This window comes from Abramis brama (genome assembly GCF_963993115.1).
Source record: "Abramis brama genome assembly, chromosome: 18".
NCBI classification, from domain to species: Eukaryota; Metazoa; Chordata; class Actinopteri; order Cypriniformes; family Leuciscidae; genus Abramis; species Abramis brama.
The window spans coordinates 21354741-21378554 of record NC_139980.1 but is presented as its reverse complement, the minus strand read 5'-3'; the positions used below and the strand labels follow the sequence as shown (position 1 = coordinate 21378554).

General features: G+C 36.5%; 1 protein-coding gene across 3 annotated transcripts in view; it reads right to left on the bottom strand.

The window, feature by feature from the left end:
- Positions 1-18657, bottom strand: part of tshr (thyroid stimulating hormone receptor) — a 66159-nt gene extending 47502 nt beyond the window's left edge. For all 3 annotated transcript variants that reach the window (XM_084091780.1, XM_084091781.1, XM_084091782.1), the window contains exon 1: positions 18363-18657. In XM_084091780.1, coding sequence (XP_083947906.1) covers positions 18363-18526 — 164 coding nt within the window. In that variant the 5' untranslated portion in view covers positions 18527-18657. The remainder of the gene's footprint in view (positions 1-18362) is intronic.
- Positions 18658-23814: the final 5157 nt, after the last annotated feature.

Genomic DNA, 23814 nt, shown 5'->3' with positions numbered 1-23814 from the left:
ACACATTGACGTGATTGGTTACAAGGTAGTTTGTGATGTCAGAAACACCAGTGATTTCAAACCGCGTTTTTGAGACTGTCTTTGGTTCACTGCAGTTTTAAGAAGAAAATACTCAGCAATGGTGTTGACTTATGAATTTACACATGGTGTACACTGTAAAAAATTGCTGTAAAAAAACGGCCACATTTTCACAGTAAAATGCTGTTTTCCATTAAAACAGCAATATTCCGTTGAAAAAATGCATTCTGGGTGATATATGTCGTTTTCGAGAAAATAGCCTACAGGAATATACTGTGAATTAACAGTGCTCAAAGTCGACACTCAGAGGCTGTGTTCCAAATCACACCCTATACCCTCATTCACTATTCCCTACATTAGATCACTAATACAGTCCACTTGACTGAGTGAATAATTTCATAGTTAACTGAGTTCAATTTCGAAATTAATTCAGACACTGATGAACACCTGCTGTTTACAAGCAGAATCACTGAAGGAAAGAGGAACAACAAGAACAGACAAAAGATCAAATCAACTGAAGAGAAAAGAAGACATTAAATCTGTGAAGATCTCAGCAGAGGAGGATTAAACAACTCCACAAACAGCATTACCAGCTTCACTTATTACTAACCAGACTGACTTTATTTCTGTCAGACGTTTACAGAAGTTCTTATTAAAAGGTGAGAGAGGTTTAGATGTAATTTTATTTTAATTTGATGTTACCATGAGGGTGAACAGTGTTTGCTTTAGTTGGGCTCTTGACCCTTCACTTTTGATCATTAGTTTTTATTTGGCTGTGGTAGCTGTGTCTTACATTTGCTATTTCTAAAAAGCTGAAAGAAAACTGTATTAGATGACAGTGAATATTTGTTAATGGTCACAATCATCATCTAGTGGTCCGATGCACTGATCTTTTTATTGTCTAATGTATTTGTTTTGGTGATGTGTTGTATATTATCATATCATTGTGATTTTACATATCGAGAGCTATCGGAAATTTAACAATCAGAAAATATTTAGGATTTTAAAAAGTGAATTATTTTAGAATATTTTGAACTTCAATATCAGACAGACACACACAGACAACAAGAATCGGCATATGAATCTCAACAATGGTGACAATCAAAAAAAGTGTCATGCTGTAATGCATGCTGGGTACCAGCATAGTACAAAAAAATTGTGCGTGACTCCCAGCATGCATTGCGGCATGAATAAATTATGCAGCTGAATTTTCTGGTTATTTTCTTTAATGTTTACTTTTATTTTTGCTGTTTGTTTTGTGTTGACTTTAAATAGTGTGTTTTGTAATGTTCAGATTTGATATCTTTTTTGTTGATTGTCACCATTGTTGAGATTCATTGGCTTATTCTTGATGTCTGTATGTGTCTAACTGAAACCGCAGTTCAAATTTTTTAGTGAATGATGAGTTCAAAAATCCTTCATAACTGATTGTGCAGGATGCTTGATATTTTGCTGTAGCTTCACAGTGTAGAAATATAAAATTAATCTAATAAAAAACACATTTTAGATATATGATTAGACTCTAGATGAGATTGGTGATCCAAACATTATGTGATGATGAAACATTCAAAACATAGCCAGCAACACCTGATCTATGTTTTGTTGGGTTTGTTTCTGCTACAACAAATGTGTCTTAATAACACAGTTACAGCCAAAGAGAAACTAATGTTAAAGTCAAGGGTCAAGAGCCCAACTAAAGCAAACACTGATCTCCTCAATGGTAACATCAAATGAAACAAAACCACATCTAAACCTTTGTTAATTCTCAATAGGAATTTCTGTAGACATATATGAAAAAATAAATAAAGTCAATCCGGTTAGTAATAAATGAAGATAGTAATGTTATTGTTTTAGAGTTGTTTAATCCTCCTCTGCTGAAATCTTGAGAGATTTAATGTCTTCTGTGGCTGATGTCAGTTGTAGTTCTTGTGTTTCGCTTTTTTATCTTCTTGTTGTTTCTCTGTCCTTCAGTGATTCTGCTTGTTAACATCAGGTGTTCATCACTAATGCTCAATCATCAGTTAATTAATCACTGAATTATATCATTAACTTCAACACTGCTTCAGTGTTACTCCAACACTCTGTAGTGTGGACACACAAGTGTTCATTTAAAACTGAAGTGGGTTTGAAAGGGTTAAATGTGTCAAATAAAAAGAACACAGAGTGAAGTGTAATTTAACAGTAATCAACTGTAAATTAATTTACGGCATAAAACTGTAGAAAAACAGCAATTTACTGGCAACCCAGCTGCCAGTAGATTACCGTAAAATCAAGTAAAAACAGTAATATACTGTAAAATGCAACATTTAGATTTACTAAACAAAAGAGGATCATTTCACTGAAATATTAGTAAATGTTTATAGAAAAAAGTTAGGCAAAGTCAATAACTGATAAGGAGAGTAAATATTAAATTGAAGTGTTTTATGTTGTTTTGCACAAGATGATACAGAAGAGATCTGTTAGTTTAATTCATTAGTTTTGTGTGTCACCATTGTCCTGGAGAGTAGAGCCTGTGCTTCAGTCAAAGATGAGCACGGAAACACTGATGTTATGCTGCCGGTTGCTTTATTTAAAAGCAGTAACTGTGTATTCTTGATGCAGTGACAATCTCTTTGCTAAGTACTTTAGCACATACATGTATGCTAATGTTCGCTAAATGCGAACTGCAAAGATTTTAGTTAAAGTCATTTTTTTAATAAATTCACTATTACACATTAGGTGTTTACAGTTCAATATTAAGAGATATTAATTTTCAGTGGACTCAAATGAAGTAACTTCACAGTACTATCAGTATAAATAGTAGTTTTTAAACTCGAACTGTTTGAAGCAATCGGTTACCCAAATGAGTTACCTTCTTTGGTATTTTTACGGTAACATACTGTAAAAAAGGAGAGCTGTATATTAACGGTAGAGGGCTGTAAATTAACAGTACATTGCTGGAACCACAGCTGCCAGTATATTACCGTTATTTTACGGCGCAATTTTTTACAGTGTATCTTAAACCATATTAAAAACAACATATAGACAGATAAACAACATTAAAAACTTGATTTTCACCACAGGGGGACTTTAAAGCAGCTTCACAGTAATAAACAGGAAAATAACATTGTTAATGTCAGGACGTTCATAAATTATGAAATGACTTTAATTTAATCTATAAAGCAGCTCCACAGAAGACAATAGTGTCATTTTCCAACTCAATTCCATCTCATTAAGTTATGCTATCATTATGCTACGCTGTCAGTATCAATAACATTTCTGAATTTCCAACAGGAGGTCCCATCTGGTCTACTTTGGGCTTTTATTTATCTGTCCACCGGTCAAGCGAGCACTCTGAGGAGGAAGGAATGTTGCGCTCCGAATTGGGGCGGCAGCCTCAATTGGTGCACTGATATGGCGGTAATTACATGTGATGGTGCCTGACGAGGCGAGATGGAGGAAAAATAGATCATGTAATCGAGACTGGACAGACAAGCCATTGAGGAATGTTCCTGGATGGCTGAACAAACCAGAGGAGTGTGTGGATTAGAGCATGGCATGAGGCACTATAAAAGAACAGAAGAGGTCACCAATGTCCTTCTAAACAGTGAATGTGAGTGTCAAGCTTTTAAAAAATCAGATAGAGCAGAAACCTCTGCAATAATTTCCTACCATGAAGCAACTTATGGAGTGAGAGAGATGTGTTGTAAAGTTTTTCTTTGTTCGAAGCAGAGACCAGTGAGACAGTTGGGATCACGTTCAACGGAAGTTATTCTTTATTGAGAACTCCGCCGTACGCGGCTGTAGAAACGTCCAACATCTCTAATCTAACATAACTTTACATGGTATCTTATAGGCATTTTAGGAGGAGGGACTTTTGGGGGTGGAGACAAATTCAAACAAAGCATGTAAATGAGTATACAGGTTAAGGTAACACCCTAGACTGTGAGGGTCTGGCCAATCCTAATTCAATCAGCATAAGGCTCCAAGAGCCATTTGGGTCTGAAAGCCATTTGCAGAACAAAAGGTGAGATTCTCAGTGAATCATTCGTGTGCTAATCCCATCAGTCTGAGTGATACTGGGACTCAAAGAGCCATTAAAGACAATGAGGAGAAAACAGGAAAGGCAACTTTGCTGAGCAGAATCATTATCTTACCCTTAAACACTAAATACAATATTATTTACCGTGATGTTATGTAAGGAAGCATATTTGAAATAGATTCTTAAATTTGAATCCTTCAGTCCCCTCTTTGAGAGTTCTTAAAAACTCTCACAAAAATACAAATTTAGACACATAAAGTTCATTCTTGTAACTGGTGTAAATTACAGGCACATATAACTTGCTCTGTGTTGTTCATCTGTAATTGCATGCTGACACAGAAACAAAACATGCAATTTAGGTTCCGTGAATTTTCTGCGTTGTGTATTTTTCATTTTCTTTTATGGTTGGAACTCATTTTCTCGTGAACAAGTTTCTGAACCATGAAGAATTATCTTCAGTCATCTGGTGTGTAATTTTGTTGAAAGATCAAGATTGCTTGTTGGTTAACTTGACATTAACCCGGTGCAGCACTCATGTAATGGTGCAGGCTTGTAGTCTTGATCATGTCGATGGATGACTGAAGGTTTCGTATGTCTCTGCGTTGTGTATTTTTCTTCTGTGTTGGTTGGCTCTGCAGTGGGTCTAGTTGTTTTCTTGAGGTTGTGGCTTCATATGCAGGTGAGACGGTCGTTGCATATGGATCTCGAAAAAAACCCATCAAGTTTTATCTGCACACTGTAAGACAGAAAACAGAAAAACAGAGAGCAGTATTTCTTCAAAACACTACGGTTGTAGCAGTTTAAACACTATGGTTCTATCGTTTTCAGAGTCTACTGTTGTCGTTTCATTCTTTCCCTATTTCTTAATTTATTTGACACCTATGGACCAGTGAGGTAAGGATGGACTAAATCGGGAAAGGCCTATGAGGTAGTGTCTTCACCCTGGGTTCACCCCCGAACGCCTGTTGCGTCAGTTCTTCCCAGGGCTCCTCATTGTCCGTGTCCTATTCTGTCCCTGTGTTGTGTACACACTGTACAGTGTGTGAGAAAATTGGCACATTTCCATTCTCCAGTGAAACATCAGTCCTAATAAACATCATTAACAGAGGATGGTGTCTGATTGTAGTGTTCTGCAGTAACATTTACGGCTGTGAGTATACTGAATGTCCCCCAAACAAAGGCTGTGACAGTCAATAAGTCTTTCATCTTTGTTATGAGTTACTGGGGAGATTAAGCAATCACAGCCCAAATGGTTAACACCTCAAAAAGCTTACCCACGAGTCCAATGACGAGTGGAGGGGTTGCTTCAAAGTAGCAAACAAATGTAGTACAATCTGCATAACGTTGTTAACTTGTCTTAAGTTATTTTTGTTTTTTCTACATTCTTTTCCAAAATGTCCGTGCTTGCCACAGTAAGAACAACTGGCTTCTCTAGGACTTTTGCGTTTCTGTTTCTCTGAATTGACCTTAAAGGAAGCTGCTGCAATTTTTACTCTTGCCTTTACATCAGAGTCTCTTTCCCAAGTAGCTAACTTGTCCAAGTTGCTTTGCAGGGTTCTACTGGACCATGTTAGTTCTAAGTAAGGCAAGGCCTTTTTATGTTCTGACAGAAGACCCTGAAACCATGCGCAAACTAGGGGACCATTATCACCTAGCACCTGCTCTGAAGTGTCAGCGATTCCGCTGTAAGCGGCAGCGGTCTGGCAAAATCTTTCTGTGTACTCACAAACAGTTTCCCCCTTCTTCTGTACACAATTGGTAATTTTCGACCAATCGATTTTGGGTCCTAAGATATTCTTTAGGATTTTCAAAACACCTTCTCTCAAATCGCCTTTACTGACATGTTGCAGTTCGGAAGTAACAGCAGACTCAAAATTGTTGAATTCAGATTCAGTTAGAATTTGTGACATCAGCTGTGTGACTTCCGGCAACGACATGTCGTAAAGATGTATTTTACTGAACAATGCTCTTCTAAATTCAGAAAAATTTGTGCGTGCTGAGGGTAAACTCTGGGAGAGTCTATCTATATCCTTAGGACCTAAAGATGTTTTGGCAACCGTTTGTATTTGGACAACAGAAGAGTTCGGAGTAACACTTTTAGTTCCCTGAGATCTTCTCCTAGCCCCACAAACCTGCACTGAATCTACAGGCTGATCAGTTACTGATTGGATGGCTACATTTGTTTCAATGAAAGCTTTTAAGGCAGGATAATTGTTATCAGGCTGACTAACTTCTTCCACATCAGTTTTTTCTGCATCTTTGTTGCGGTTTACTTTCTTAGTCAACGAAGATATTCTAGCATGGAGCTCTTTGATCTGTTTCTCTAGCTCAGAGTTGCGCTTAGACTGTTCTGTAGCTAGGGTTAAACCGAATTCTCTGTGACAGAAGATAATGCCTTTGACACTGTTCTTGCGAATACTTTCTCCTAGTACCTTTTTACAATCTTCGATTGACCAAACTTTGCCTGGATCAATGCTAAATTTCTTTGTTAAATTCAATCTGACTTCCTCAGTCACGATTGAGTCCATGTGCTCTGATAACAAAGACTTGAATTCGCTATCTGTCCAAAAAGGTGTAATCTGTTTAGTACTTTTCCTAAACATTTTGTGAATTTCTGTTACCACAAACAAAACACTAAAAACAAAAAACCTTCTCTCTACTGTCTTGCAAACAGAGGGTACAATCTTATTAGCACATGAGGCTAAATCTAATTCTAAAGCTAATTCTCTAGCTTACAGATAGGTCTTCTCTAGCAAGAGCATACACACAATATTAACATGTAACTGTTAATCTTCCCTGCCAACAACAGAGGATCAATTTCATCTCTAAAAGAAAACTTTTTAGAGGCTTATCTTTAGTTAACCAAACTCTACAGCTGTTTGTTAACTACTTCTCTGAACGGCGCAGAGGAAAACATTTGTACTGGTCTGCATTGGTTCTTTGAATGGAGTGTAACTCACCGAGTCTTTGGTTGTACAGAAAACATTCGTCTGGAACTCAGTCAGCTTTGTTGAGATCTTTGAGCTTGAAGTTTTCAATCTGGAGGAAGCTTGAAGTTTTAAGATTCAGTTCTTTGAGTTTCCTTCTTCTCCATCCGGGTCACAAGGCACCATCTGTTGTAAAGTTTTTCTTTGTTCGAAGCAGAGACCAGTGAGACAGTTGGGATCACGTTCAACGGAAGTTATTCTTTATTGAGAACTCCGCCGTACGCGGCTGTAGAAACGTCCAACATCTCTAATCTAACATAACTTTACATGGTATCTTATAGGCATTTTAGGAGGAGGGACTTTTGGGGGTGGAGACAAATTCAAACAAAGCATGTAAATGAGTATACAGGTTAAGGTAACACCCTAGACTGTGAGGGTCTGGCCAATCCTAATTCAATCAGCATAAGGCTCCAAGAGCCATTTGGGTCTGAAAGCCATTTGCAGAACAAAAGGTGAGATTCTCAGTGAATCATTCGTGTGCTAATCCCATCAGTCTGAGTGATACTGGGACTCAAAGAGCCATTAAAGACAATGAGGAGAAAACAGGAAAGGCAACTTTGCTGAGCAGAATCATTATCTTACCCTTAAACACTAAATACAATATTATTTACCGTGATGTTATGTAAGGAAGCATATTTGAAATAGATTCTTAAATTTGAATCCTTCAGATGCTATATGTGATTTTACCACAGTTAAGGTGAAGTGTGTCATTTCAGTGTGCTTTCAGGCAGGTTTTTAGAACACTTCTATGTCTGCCATTGGCTGATTGCACAAAGCCAAAGTTTTAATATTTTTTTTTAATAGAAATCAAGCTAAGAATGGCTTACTTACAGCTGTCTCTGCATACTAAGCTAGATAGGAGCATGTATTGTAGAAAAAAAGGGGGGAAAAGGACTACATTTACCCTAAGGGGTGTTCTTAGGCAGAACTTTTATAAAAGACCATTACAATATTTTAAACAATCTTATCTTAACTTTTGAATTTACGGAGCCCCCCAGTCCCACTTTGTCAAAAAAAATTCTCGTGGCCTCAAGATAGTAACTCGTGGCCTCAAGATACTATCTCGTGGCCTCAAGATAGTAACTCGTGGCCTCAAGATAGTAACTCGTGGCCTATCTTGAGGCCACGAGTTACTATCTTGAGGCCACGAGTTACTATCTTGAGGCCACGAGATAGTATCTTGAGGCCACGAGTTACTATCTTGAGGCCACAAGATAGTTATAATTTTTTTTTTTGACAAAGTGGGACTAGGGGGGCTCCGTATGAATTGCATCCATCAGAAAAAAAGAAAAAAAAAAAGAATCAAATGAGATGAAGAGTTTCATCTGTAAAGTAGGCTATTTAATTTACTGAATTATCAAAAAATAGGCACTACCCAGCTAACAGATTTTTGTTATAAGAACGTTCTTCAAATATTCAGTGTTGGTTCTGGGAACGTAAAAAATGTCTTGATGTTAGAGGAACATGTTTTAGAAGGTATGGTGTTCCTCAAATGTTCTTTCAACTTAATTTTGATTAAAAAATAAATATTCTAGGAACGTTGATTTGTAACATTCCAAGAACATAAAAATGTCCAGTTTCCTGAATGTTAATAGAATGTTATTTGAAGGTTAGTATGATGTTCTTTCAATCATTCAAACACATGCAGTGAACAAGCACTGAAATAAAGAGAAATAAGAACACAAACTACAACTTTCTTCAGCCACAGCCTTAGAGGATATCAACTGAAGATAAAACACTTAAGTTAAATCTCTGAAGATCTCAGCAGAGGAGGATTAAACAACTCCACAAACAGCATTACCATCTTCACTTATTACTAACCAGATTGACTATTTCTGTCAGACGTCTACAGAAGTTCTTATTGAGAACTAACAGAGGTTTAGATGTTAATGATTTATTGTTTAATTTGACGTTACAATCATGGTGATCAGCGTTTACTTTAGTTGGACTCTTGACCCCTGACGCTTGTTACATTTTTACAGGCATTGCAGGTGTTTTCAGAAAACATTTCTGCATTGATAAAGCAGATCAACATGACTGCATCACTGGTCATGTGACTGCATTAAAGTGGTAATAAACAACTGCTTTGTATGTAGTTTTGCTAATTTTTAGAATTGGAATTTTTTTTAGCATTAAGTTATAAAGGCAAACGATTTGATAAACATCATTTGTAACACTGAAGTGATTTGTGTAAGATTGTCCAAAACTATGTGCAAGTTAAAATGTTGAGACACACTTAGACATCAACACTCATCATACAAACCTCAACCTCTGACAATCAAAAAATAATTCAGCTGCATAATTTATACATGCCACGATGCATGCTGGGAGCCATGAATATGTTTTGTGTGCTAGCATGAAGCATGTCACCATTGTTGTGCTGATCACAAATGCTGATTGTTGATGTCTGTGAGTGTATAAATGACAAAAAACAAGTTTTAAAAAAAGTTAACAATGACAGTGTTATTTACATGGGGTGTGACAAGGCCTCTCAACCAGAGCTGGAGTGGTCGCATGCAGGCCCAGCGGAATAACAGAAGAAGTTGGACTCTGAATGAGGTTGCCATGCTCCTGATTTTCAAGGCGCACTATAGTGAGAGCCAAGCCTTCACATTGTATTTCTGAGATAAAAATATGGATGACCCAAAACATTTTGTGTCTTAATAGTGATAAGACAGAGGTCTTTCTTATTGGCTCTCCTCATCAGCTTCGTAAAGCTGGTTCACTAATGTTAAACGTAGATGACTCTGTTTTGGATTCTAAACTAAATTAAAAAATGTAGTTTTATTTGTTATATTCGAATTTGTCTTTTGACCCGCATGTGCATTATACTGTTAAGAATTCCTTTTTTCATCTCAGAAATATTGCTAGACTTCGCCTATGCTATCTTTTCCTGTGACTGAAAGGCTTATCAATACTTTCGTTTTTTCCCGCATTGACTACTGCAATGCACTTCTTGTTGGGGTTCCTAAAACCACACTCAACAAACTGAAATGTGTGCAAAATGCTGTTGCTAGGATCCTGACTGAAGTCAGAAGAAATGAACACATTTCTTCAATACTGAAGTCCTTGCACTGGCTCCCGATCAGGTTCTGCGTTGATTTTACAATCCTTATGCACACATACTGTATAAGGCACTGCATGGTCTGGCCCCACAGTATTTGCCTGCGCTTTTAACTGTATAATTTCCTAAGCGTCATTTGCGCTCCTCTCAAGCAGGTGTTTTGGCTGTTCCACAAACACGTTTGCGATCTGTAGGGGACAGGACTTTCTCATCCTTTGCTCCTAGACTCTGGAACGCACTTCCTTCTCATATTAAAGATGCAAAAAATCGAAGCATTTTTAAATCCAACCTAAAAACTTTTTTTTAGGTTAGCTTTTTCTTGATGGTTTTAATTATTTTGAATTACAGAGTGTTCTCTTGTTTTTTGTACGCTTTGTATTTCTGTGTATTTTTTTATTTTAATTAATACATTTTTCTCTCTCTTTGTATTTTTATTGTGTAAAGTGCCTTGAGAAGCTGCTAAGGGGCTAAATAAAATAAAGTTTATTACTATTATTATAAATTATGGATCTTTCTTTGAGAGAAGCTGGACAGAGAGTTCAGCTCAATATAAACATCGTGCCACAGTCAATGTCCCTGGACAACAAGGATGGATCCAGCATTCACTGCTTTTTCCCCACGATGCATGACTCGTGAAAATATATATGCTGTGATGTTGATGAAATTCTTTGACCAGGGGCCTGTTTCAGAAAGGAGGTTAAGTGAAAACTCTGAGTATGTTAACCCTGAAATGAGGGAAACTCTGAGTTTTCTGTTTCAGAATGGGAGGTATGTTAAACCTAAGAAAGCAGAGTAAGTCAAGCCTGTTTCAGAAAGAGAGGTAACTTATACTCAGAGTCAGTTACCATGGTAACTTACTCTGTGAACCTAACCTGGTCGGGAGCAGGTTTTCTTCAGTAAACCCAGTTTCTTTCGGTCTCCTCCCCTTTTTAAAGTGGAAGTGGTGTTTAAACACCTCATTCAGTCTTTCAGTACATTTTTATTGATAAAATTAATCTTTTAGAGATAAGGTAGAGATAAGAATACCCGTTTATACTTAGATTTAAACTTAGATTCTATAGGCTACTTCACCTCTCTGTGGCAGCAGAAACTCTTTATCCCCATGTGATGAGCATTTGGTTGAGTACACTTTATAACACTATTTGTCATAATTTCTGGTGTATTGAGTAGGCGACTTACAACTGCCTGGGGTTCTGTTAGGACAGGAGGCTCCAAAAGACAGATATTACCATCAGAATCTATTGGGACCAACAAAAATAACCCAAAGTAAAATAAATGGAAATATCAAAAATAGCCTATATAAAAAATAACACATGTAAACCTCTTACATTTTATGAAGGCCCTTGGATTTTCGGAAGTGACTGGCTCTGAAGTCCGTCCAGGAATTCCCTCAGCCAAAAATGCTGCTGCACTGCTAGACACTGGATGCTTTAGTTATTTAATATGTCACATGTTTGTAAAGTCAGGTAGCCTATTAAAATTAGGTTGAATAACATACTGTTCTTCCAGTTTCACCTCTGAACAGTGGCGGAGCCAGAGGGGGGTCCGGGGTGGCACTGGACACCCCTGACATGCGATTGGCCACCCCAAAATTGTATTTGCTACTGGCAGTTGCTGATGCTGATTAAAAAAAAAAAAAAAAAAAAAATTACGTTCGCCGGCAGCGCGGCGCGCGCGCAGTTTTCAAACGGACGAGCAGAGGACGAGAGATAGTTGCAAGATACCGAACTTCACCGAATAAGAAAACATCATAGCCTATTTGAAGTAAGTTTTTAAGGTTTAGCATCAGGGGGGTGTGCTCCGAACACATTCGGCCTAATACACGCATACAGTAGGCTACCTTGCCGTGTGTACGTTGTATACAAATGTTCTAGCTAATGTGAGGATAGGAGATCAAAACGCAGGCAAAGAAGAGCAGAAACAAGCGATATCATAATGCGATCACTAGGACTGTGAAGCTTTATGGGTGTAGGGTGTTGATGGACTCGTTCTACTGTGTTTTGGTCATCATTAAATCTGATCTAGATGTAGTCTTTGATAAAAATACGATTTTCTCAGCTTTTTGCTCATGTTGCTTTTTATGAAACTTGCTAACATTCAAGTGGTGATAAAAGAGACGCACAAAGCTAGAATAAAACAGATTTTTTATTTTTTTAAAGCACAGGGTCTGTTCTTTCTTTTGGTATGTTCAGATATTCATACAATACATTTTTTTTACTGGAAAGAGTTAAGATAAAAATGTTGGTAATTGGATGATGATTAGAATATAATTGGAATCATATTTTAAATTTGGCATATTTTTGAACAGGGTCAATTAAAAAGAAAGGGAGAGATAGGCTTTAAGAGTTCTTTTTAATAAGCACAAACATAGTCCAGTCATTTTATGAAAAAAGGTTTAACAAATTGCAACAGAAGCAAACTCAAATAATTTTGTATCCTCATATGTCCTGAGTAAGGAAAAAAAGTCCAGAAGAATCCCATTAGGGGAAAGTTTTGAAAACTGTTTCTGGGGATTCACTTTTTATTTTACCTTTAGTCTTCAGCATTTTCCTTACCATTGTCTCCTGTTCTTCCTTCAGACTCGTCCCCCAGAAACAGTCCCACGGACCCAGCCCCAAACCCCGTCTCTTAAAAATGAATAAAGGCTGGTTTCTAAAGTACTTCTTCCTGCCTCTATGTATTAATGCTCATGGGTAGCCTAAATGAGTTACATTCAGACCTTAACATTAAGTATCTTACAGTTATAACAAGATTCAACCAGACATTTTCACCTGGCTATACCCAATGTTTAGATCTGTTGTGCAAATTAGCACATACATAATTAGATTATGCACCATTTGTCCATGTTAACAAACAATTAAAAAAAAAACTTGTAATACATTTTTTGTTTGTCTTGATGCAAGTAATCAACTCAGTAATTTTCATGGTGATATCTAAAGGTTAAAATTTTTACCCTATTCACGTAAGAAAAAGAATGAATAGGTGTATGAATAGGATATATTTGGGTCTTTTTTGAAACTTTCCCCTAATGGGATTCTTCGGGACTTGTTTTTCCTTACTTAGGACATATTGAGGATTCAAAATCAGTTGAGTTTGCTTCTGTTGCAATTTGTTCAAGGTTGACCCCCATTTTGGCTTAAAATGACTGGACTAACAGGCAGATCAGATGCAAACAGACCCCAGCCCTTGCATCACCACTGGCTAGTCAGAGTCAGTGTGGTCAGACTTCAGGACCAGCAACAGTTCAGAGCATCTACCAGACACAGGCAGTCAATCACATACCAAATTCAGGAATTTAAGTTGAGAAGATTTTGCCAGATTAAAAGGATAGTTCACCAAAAAATGAACACAAAAAAAATTATAAATTAAATAATTAGAATTAGAAAGAATAATTATAAATTATTATAATGAAATAATTATGTTGTATTAAATCTTCCTAGGATAAGATTTTATATTGATGGGCAATAAAATTGTTTAAATTTTTCAATGTCTGCTTGATGCCTGCTATATCTAATTAAAAAATTTTTTTTGTTGTAAATGTTAGGGTTTTTTTGTAAATAAATGCAGCAGTTCATAACAGACACATTCTACGGTATCTTATCTTCTTGGTGCTTCAGCTTTGTTTTCTGCAAATATTTTGGATGTTCAACATTATAGACACAAACAGAGTGACCCAATTCCTTCCATAAGCTTTTCCATTGTGTGTGTGTGTGCGTGTGTGTGTGTGTGTGTGTGTACCCCCGCAAGTAGCAGTGGCCACCCCCTGGCCACCCCATGTATAAAACTCTAGTTCCGCCACTGGGTGAATAGCATAGGCTACTATTACACAGTAGCGATAACTTTAAGCGCACCAGAATGAAATATAATATTCAGAAGTAAACAGCATAGCTGACTTACAGATTCAGTTAACATCCACAAATGAATAAGCGCATCGATTCAGGGAGCAGTGCAAAGTGCCCGTGCAAAATCAGTTTTTGTGAGCTGATCGCCGTCAAAAAAGTTCAGGAGATATTTCTTAGTGATGGCTGATTTCAACAGTTTCAATATGATAGCATTTTGAAAAAAAAGTGTCATGAATTTATTGCATTTTTGGGGAAAAATAATCTGTTTTTATAATAGATCTTTGAAAATCCAAATCTGGATTTGAATTTTTTATGATATTATAACCTAAAGATGCTATGTGAAAGTTTGAAACAGAAAATAGTGTTTTTCATCTTGCCACTTTCTTGGTAAAGAAAACACATTTTTACTCAAATTAATCAAAATGGATTTTTCACGTTCTGGAACCAAACTATAATATTCAGAAGTAAACAGTGTAGCTGACTGAGTGTTTATGTCAGAATGTTTATTTTTAAACCACAACCTTCTTGGGGCTTCTTTGACCGAAACAACCCTCTAATGTCAGAATGTTTATTTTTAAACCACAACCTTTTAAAAATGATATATTTAACGATATCTTTAGCATTTCTCATCCAAACAACGTCAAACTTGGCACTGCACTTACTCGTGCCCGTGGCAAGACACCTGTCAAGTTTGAAATCCATCAGACTAACGGTTCGAGAGATATGTGGTTAACAGACACACACACACACAGACAGACAGACAGACAGACACACAGACAGACAGACGTTTCTGTAATTTATAGATAGATATTTAAGTTTTTTTCAATAAAATGATTTAGTATTTGACTAACCAATTATTTCTTTATAATACACTTAATATATTTGCGAGATTTCTATCAAAATATTTGAGAATGTTGAATTAAACTGATGCGTTTCAAGAAACAAAAATATTACTTAATTAAAATCAATATTATTAATATATTTAACACACTCTTAAGAAATTGAGTAAGTTTACTCAATTAAAACAATGCACCCCTCTCCCACCCTCTGACATGACGACAACTCGACGGTTGGTTGAGCGCAGGCTGTTTGAACTCTCCAATCTCCACCGTGTTGCCAGACGTACGATAATTATTGTATTTGTACGATAATTTTGACCTCTGTACGATGTAGGCTACGATAATTTCAGAACTGTGTGACACTTCAAATGATGGTCGTTCGTTGTAATCATAGGGCTTCTATACTCATTGATCTAGCTGTGGATTGTCTACCGGGAGAAGAACGTGAAGAGAGAGGGATCGAGAGACCTTGCGTGTGTGTGCTAGTGTGCCTCACGAAGCGCATGTAAGGACCCAACCAATCAATTGTAAGTGCGGGCGGGCTTTCGCAGTCGTCGATTTCACAGCTTTAAAATTTACTCAATTTTTTGGAGTGTAAAAATGTTTCACCAAAAAAATTTAGTAAATAATAGTTAAACTTTTTACAGCTTGTTAGGAATTGTAAAAACTGTAACCGTTTAATTAATACTGGCACAAACAAATTTTTACACCTGTTCAATTTACATTGAGGAATTCTGTATCTTCTTGTCGAGGGTAGCAGTTCATAACAAGAATGGAGTGCATGGGACGGATCACTCAAAATCCTTCTGGCTTTCTTCCGTGTGCATTGTTCATAAAGAGACTAAATGTTAAGATGGTCTCTCTGCCCTATCAATTTCATAGCATGTGCACAATAGATGTGCACAAGTGACGAGAAGATTTGGAGGTTAAACAAGTTTTGAGAATGCCAATTGTGAAATGTACCAAAGCAACTGAGAAAAACTGTAAATTTGGAGGATATAAGATTATTATACCTTTTTTTTTTTTTTTTTTTTTACATATTAGGCTTTGCTCGTACAGGCTAAATGGTAATGTTGAATCTACACAGGTTACATCAAGGCTTATTTATTGTCTAAAGCCCTATTCGCACGGGATTAGTATTACCCCTGGACCTCTGTAATTAAGAAATTACCCCCTGATGTCTGTGTTTTTGGTGGCTCATTCACACGGGCAAATAAATGTCCGTAATTCCCTCGAGTTTACGGACTTTACAGCGTGCGCCCACCACTGATCTATAGAATGACTCATTATATAGATCAGTGGCGCCCACCCATTCACACTTCACTAGCTGAACGTGCTGAAACGAAGATCGCGCTGCAGTATTGCAATTCAAAAAAAGAACTTATTTAAAACCAATTTATTAGAGAAATATATTATATATATTATAGAATATAATATTATTGTATAAATATATAATATATCTTCTTTTTCTTTTATTCTTTGTCCATATTTACAACAAGCCTGCCTGAAGAAGGTATTATAAATACAGAAACGTCGCGATAGGCTTGTTTTTCTAATCATTTTATTTGGTTTATTTCATTTTATATAATTTTTACTCTTTCGCACTTTGATTTCTTGAGATATTTACAGGATAGACGTCTTTAGAGGCCGTGTGAGACAAATAAATGCTCCACGATACAGACTACTAAGTTACACTACCACAAAAAGCGTCTAACTTTCCAAAAGAGCTTCCATGTTGCGCCATAATGCTTAATTTGACGTTTCCATGACAACGGTCCGAGTTGAGCTTCCGGATCACGTCTTTACTGTAGTTTGTTTTCTCTTTTGCAGCACTTCATAGTTTTTTTGGAGAAAAACTATAATCGGATTGGAGTAGAGCATATCGAGATATTTTATTGTTAATATAGTTTTAATACAGACGTAAAATGGACTGTTAAACGGCCCATAATGGTTACGTTATTTAGGAAATGATAGGCTCACAGAAAAACAGCCCAAATCACAGACATGGGGATTCGCACGGGACTGGTATTATCAGAGGACCCCTGTGTTGGCCGAAATACGGTAGGGAATTTTCGGGGGAATTTTTACAGACATTTTTACAGACATGGCAGATCGCACGGGATAAAAATCACAGACGACCTCTGCGATTATTACAAATTACCGGAGGTCCCTAGGTAATACTAATCCCGTGCGAATAGGGCTTAAGAATGTTAAAAATCCCAAATGTATCATTACTTAGGTTTAATCCAACACTGAAGACAACACTGCTGTTTGTTGTACAACAATTGTTTGTACAACAAAAGCCAAATTAGATGTTTTGTTTAAACGCATAGCAATTAGGTTTTGATTCCCTACGGTTCTCTGTCCAGCAAAATGTTTAGACAAAATCCTAATTAATATGACTGAAGGTCTTGTTTGAATGTGCTATACTATATGTTAATGATAAAGATCAGTATAATTTTACAATAGGGCTGCCATTAATTTGAGCTGAGGTTTAAACCGGATGCAGAATTGTAGCTGATTCCAATTTGAATGTAAAGAAGTAGAATCAAATTGAATAAACTTTAAATATCTTCAAACTGTATAGCTAACTGCTAATAATTTTTTGACACATAGTTTTTTTCAGTAATAACCCCAAAATACACTCAACACATGGACATTTTTTAGAACTATTAGATGGTAATAATCAATGTTACTAGTACTAAATACTAGTTCTAAATTAAGTGAGTGAAGATCAGCATTAGTCCACTATGAGTGTTCACTATAAGTCTCAAGACATAATACAGGTGAAAATGTCTACAAGGTGAAAAAAAATAAATAAAAAAATCATAGCATGTGGCTGACTGGGTGGAATGGCAGTTCATTTCTGTGTAACTGGTGTAGATTTACTGAGCTGAGAGTAAGAGGTCTGAATTTACTTCTGGTTTCTCAAACTCAACCTCCCAAGACCTCACTTGCTGATGCCTCAGCGCAGACTAGAGAGAGAGCTGATCAGAGCTGATGAGACTCCGGACTGTGAATTCACAGAGGGGGGCTCACACAATTAACAATAAACAGTCTGGGGGCTGATGTAGCGTCAGGGAACCCCTGAAGCAGAAAGCAGGAAAAGTCTATCTATCTATCTGAATTGTCTATTTTAATGTTAACCAAATACATTTACATTATAGCCTATAACTATAATGTTGCCTAAAATTGTATGCTACTAACTTTTAATTAATAAAATTGTTCAATAATATTGTAATTAATTTAATATAAAACACCCACGATCATTGAATGTATTGCATTATGTGAATATCCTTCGCCAAATGACCTCAAGCACAAATAAAAAATAATAATAGGCCTAATTAATTAGGCTAAATGGTCACACTTTAACCAGTTTTAACTACTATGTACTAACATTTAAATGAATCATTACAGCTCTTAACTCATACCACGAAATCTGTCCCAATAATAGCCGTTTCCCACCTCAACAGCAGCAAAAGTTTTTACAACATGAACACAATGAGTAGGCCTACAGTGCCGAACTTTTTAATGCAAGTAGGCAACATATAAATAAAGTGACCAATTAATAACAAAATAATGAATACTTACAAGATTTCTGTCATTGAGGGAAACGTTGGAATGACATCTATGGCCATGCACGAGACAGCGAAGGCTTTCCACTGGGAACACTCACAGCCATGAGGACACGCATTCGGATGTCCGATCACACACACAGGTGACAGCATCAACATTACCAGCACACGTGTCGCCATGATAGAAAAAGGATAGATTTATTTTCTTCCGCTGGAAAACTGCAGCCTCTCCACTCGGTTTGGACCATAAAGTAGTCACACAAACACCGACGAGCAGTTTAAAGCTCTTGCTTTAAGAAAACTTGCTTGAGTGTGAGAGTCAGTAAGTGAGTAAGAGAGTCTGCGAGTGAGGCGGACGCTGAGGCGCCCTTGCGGTTACTATGGGAACTGAATAGTTCTATGCGACATAATAGAAACGTCTCTCGTTTACTAATAATTGCGTGCAGCTATTATTCTTATTTAAACGCACAGGAGAACTTCTTAAAAATTCGCAAAATCACAAATAGGAATAGTCAGGTTAATAATAGGGTAATAGGCCTAGTCAATTTTCATTTCAGTTACAATATGCAATGGATTATCAAAAATAAAGCAACATAAAGAACATAATTTTCAGGAAATTATGTAGTCTAAAGAATTTATTTAATATATATATAGGTGATATTTTATATTTTATTATATGTGTATATATCTTAAGTGAGCAAAATATAGCCTATAGGCCTAAATAAGTTTTGACAATTATGTAAATTACAAAAGTAAATGATATAGGCTATATGTAAATGTTTCAAAGTGTCAATTATACGGTGGCCGAGAGAGCTCAACGCGCTGCAACTGAAGAAAACACATGCAAATAGAAAAACACATGCAAATTAAGAAAACATCTTCATCAGTTTCACAACACATGTGTGCAGTGGTTAAAGTGGGATTTGGCAGGTGGGGGAACCCTAACACTTTGTGTAGGTGCAACAGGGAAAAATGACTTACGTGGGACAACATATTGAGTATTGTGATATAGCAATACTTTTTGGGACAAGAGTGTCACTGTGGCACAATACTTATTTAATACTTATTTTAATGTTTTTATTTTGGTCCATCTACATCTACACTGATATGATGATGATACTATGTTGAAATTGCTGAACACCATGATATGGAACATAACCTTGTTTTTCATAAAAATGGGAAGTCCAAAACTGACTGAAATGTGAGGTAGGTAGGCCTAGGGGGGTTCGGGGGCATGCTCCCCTAAGAAAATTTTGATTTCTCGGACTTACAAATGTGCAATTTAGAGCTTTTGAAGGCAAAAAAAAAAAAAAAAAAAAGAACAGAAAAAGATAATAGCTTTAAAACTTTGTCATTAGATATTTGTCAACAACCTGCTCTCATCTTCATCTTTCTTTTCTCTCAGTCTTCTTATCCTGGCTGCCCTATTTCTTCCACTCCTAAAGCTGAACTTTGACTGATAGTCTTTTCATTTTCGTCTGTGTGAGTGAAGAAAGTAAACATAGGCTCAACTTATATTTATATTTTTATGAATAATGTTTTGAGACAAGTTAATTGACTCAAGGCTACCAGGAAAGCTGTAACCTAAGTCAGTATTGCCAATATTAACCTTCTACAAGCTTTGGAATTTGAAAACGTCTGTTTTTAAATGTTTAAAGTAATTTTAAATAATACAAATTATAGTCTACGTTTAACGCAGTTGGTGTAATTGACAGACGTTCCCTTAGGCATCAAGCGCTGTGGAAACGCGTCAAAGCATTCTCATTTATATATAGCTTACTATAAAAATAAATATTAAAATATATTATAAGGGAAAACAAATGTCCAGCGAATATCGAACCTAAAACTAACTGTAGTGCGCTCAACCACCGTGAGTGAATTTCACGCATTTGTAATCGCTGGCGTTCAGCGGGGAGGGGAGACGTGAACCGGTGTAAATGCACTTAAATCAGACAGGAGAACTGAAACTGAGAACGTAACGTCGGGAAGCGTGTTTGTGAAGGCAGGCCAGGGTTGGTAAGTTATTCAGTTTTGATTTGATGAATGATGAGAATCATTGAATTTAATAAGAATAATTTGATTTGATTGGAATCTATTTATTTATTAATTTATCTGAGGTGCCGGAACGCAGTTCCGGCCCACTTTAACCCCTGCATGTGTGCTCCAAATACTCACAACACAACCAAATACAGAAACGCGCTGCAAAAGTTCACAACACAACCAAATACAGAAACGCGCTGCAAATAGAACAGAACACAACGGAAATGTTTCCGGGGAACCCAATAAGTGACGGACCCGGCTGGGACGTGCTTACAGCTGTCTACTTTTATTATTATTAATTTTTTTTGCAAAACATACAGAGATGACACGTTTATGACATAATACTTTGTATACAATATACAAAATGTATTTACAATATGTTCAATGTCATAAGAATACTAAAAAGAACAATGAGCTGAAGACTAAAATAAATAAATAAATAAAGAAAAAAAGAGAGAGAAAAAGAACATGAGGGAAAGACATTAATCTATACATCAGTTACATTGTACAAATTTTGTCATGTTATGTTAAAATAAGTTTCAAAAGGGTCCAAATATGAGATGGCAAGTTTTAAAGTTGAGACACTCACACACTGATATAACGCATATTTTAAAAACTTTGTTGTATAAAATGTATATTTATTTGCAACAGTTATGTTAACAGCAATAATACTGCATTTCTGGTAAGAACAGCTATTCAGCTGATGGACACGCGCTGCGTTGTCATGGGAACACCCCAGGTGAAAATAATGAGGAAATTACGTTGTCTTTCGTTGCTCCCTTCATCAACATAATGGCACACAAGTGCCCCGCTCCCTCCAAAGTGCCCAATTCAAGGGCTCTGCCGTCTGCCCTTTTAAGAGAGTAGGGCATAGGTAAAGCCATAGACAGTATAAGAAGCTCACGAGCAATAAGCACGTCCCAGCCGTCCGTCCGTCACTTATTGGGTTCCCCGGAAACATTTCCGTTGTGTTCTGTCCTATTTGCAGCGCGTTTCTGTATTTGTTTGTGTTGTGAACTTTTGCAGCGCGTTTCTGTATTTGGTTGTGTTGTGAACTTTTGCAGAGCGTTTCTGTATTTGGTTGTGTTGTGAGTATTTGGAGCACACATGTGTTGTGAAACTGATGATGATGTTTTCTTAATTTGCGGGTGTTTTTTCTATTTGCATGTGTTTTCTTCAGTTGCAGCGCGTTGAGCTCTCTCGGCCACCGTATAGTTCACCCAAAAATGAAAATTAGCCCATGATTTACACAACCTCAAGCCATCCTTGGTGTATATGACTTTCTTCTTTCAGAAGAATACAATCAGAGTTATATTAAAAAATGTCTTTGCAAAATTTTTTGAATTCCATCAAAGTGCATCTATCCATCATAAAAGTGCATCTATCCATGATAAAAGTGCATCTATCCATGATAAAAGTGCATCTATCCATCATAAAAGTGCTCCAGAGGCTCTGCGGGGGTTAATAAAGGCCTTCTGAAGCGAAGCGATGCCTTTGTATAAGAAAAATATCTGTATTTAAAACTTTATTGACTAAAATACGCCACAAGAGTAACACTTGGCGATGTATGACGTAGGATGTAGGAGTAAGCGTAAGCTTTGTTGCCTCTCGCAGTTCAAACAAACAGGGCTGGGCAACAAACTCAAGCTCCTCCCACATTCTCTTTAAAAAAATTGTTTTAGGCTTCTAATTCGTGACTGGTGTTTTGTTTTGCTCGATCCTCTGCGCTTCCACGTTCGTCATTACGTTGTGTGTCAGGTCATGTGTTACTCTTTCGCCGTAAATCGATGCGTATGGCCATCTGCTGTATTTTAGTCGATAAAGTTTTAAATATGGATATTTTTCTTACACAAACGCATCGTTTCACTTCAGAAAGCCTTTATTAACCCCCGCAGAGCCTCTGGAGCACTTTTATGATGGATAGATGTGCTTTGATGGACTTCAAAACTTAAACGGCCATTCACTGCCATTATAAAGCTTGGAAGAGCCAGTATATTTTTAAATATAACTCTGATTGTATTTGTCTGAAAGAAGAATGTCATATACACCTAGGATGGCTTCAGGGTGAGTAAATCATGGGCTAACTTTCATTTTTGGGTGAACTATCCCTTTATCCCTGGTGATGAAAGTTAATATATGCTAAATAAAATGATATATTTAAAAAAAGTATTCTAGTATTTTAAATACAAAAATACAGTCTCTCAAAGTATTTAATTACAAATTACATTTCATTTATTTTTGTTAAGGAAAATACAAATTACAAAATACTCAAAAGTAATTAAATACGTATTTCAAATACATGTAATTAAAATACTGCCCATCTCTGGCTGTTGCTAGCTTCTCATAACACTGAAAAGCTACTTTACAAACGGTGGAAGTCTGATGTGTGGCCCGCCTGGTCTGAAATACTTGCTAACTACAAAAAGAGAAGCAGTTTTGGTGTCTGGCAAAATTATTTTAAAGAGCTGGAATGTCTGGAAAGTGTGTCTATCTGGTTTTTCATCTGTCTTCTGTGTGAGAGTGAATCGTTTAGTTGGTAAGAATGACTTCTGCCTGTAATCTCTTACCAACAATACCAATCATTTGTAAATCTACCAGCCCAAAATTTAATCTCACCACGTTACTAATGACTAAGATGGCTATTCTGACTTTCTTCTGATGTTATCTGTGGGGGAATGTCATTAGGTAAGGCTTGTTCACAAAAAATAAAATAAAAAAAAATAATAATTTAGAAAGCAACTGGAGGCAAGATTGTGCAATCAATTCTTAAGGTCAATATAAGTCTTTTTGTGGCAAGTGACCCAGGTAAGTGTGGCAAGTGACTTCAAATTTATCGTGTTTATGCATAGGTTAACTTACTGAATGGACATGAATGTGTTAGTTATTTGGCCCCTGTTTTTTCTACTTGTGACTTTATGGTTTCTATTAGGCCTAGTGTTGAGCTCATTTGCATATTTAAAATAGATTTTTCAAAGAAACTTGTAAAACAAAAATGTTACTTTTCATGTATACTTTCACTGTGTGAGGTTTGATTGTGATAGGAGTAAAGGAAAAAATAAGTCCATTAGGGTGTATTTTGGGCATATTCGATTAGTATATTGCTCATTTGCGTATTCAAATTCATTTTCAAAGAAACTTCTAATACAAAATGTTTTACTTTTCTTGTAGACTTTCATTGTGTAAAGTTTTATTGTGGTAGGAGTAAAGGAGAAAATTAAGCCTATGCGGGTGTATTTTGGGTAGCCTTACCAGTATATTCGATTAGTGTATAGCTCATTTGCATATTCAAATTAATTTTCAAAGAAACTTGTAATACAATTTTTTTTTTTTTACTTTTTATGGGTACTTTCATTGTGTTTCATTTTGATAGGAGTGAAGGAAAAAAATAGCCCCATTGGGGTGTATTGTTGCCTGGCCTTATTGGCACA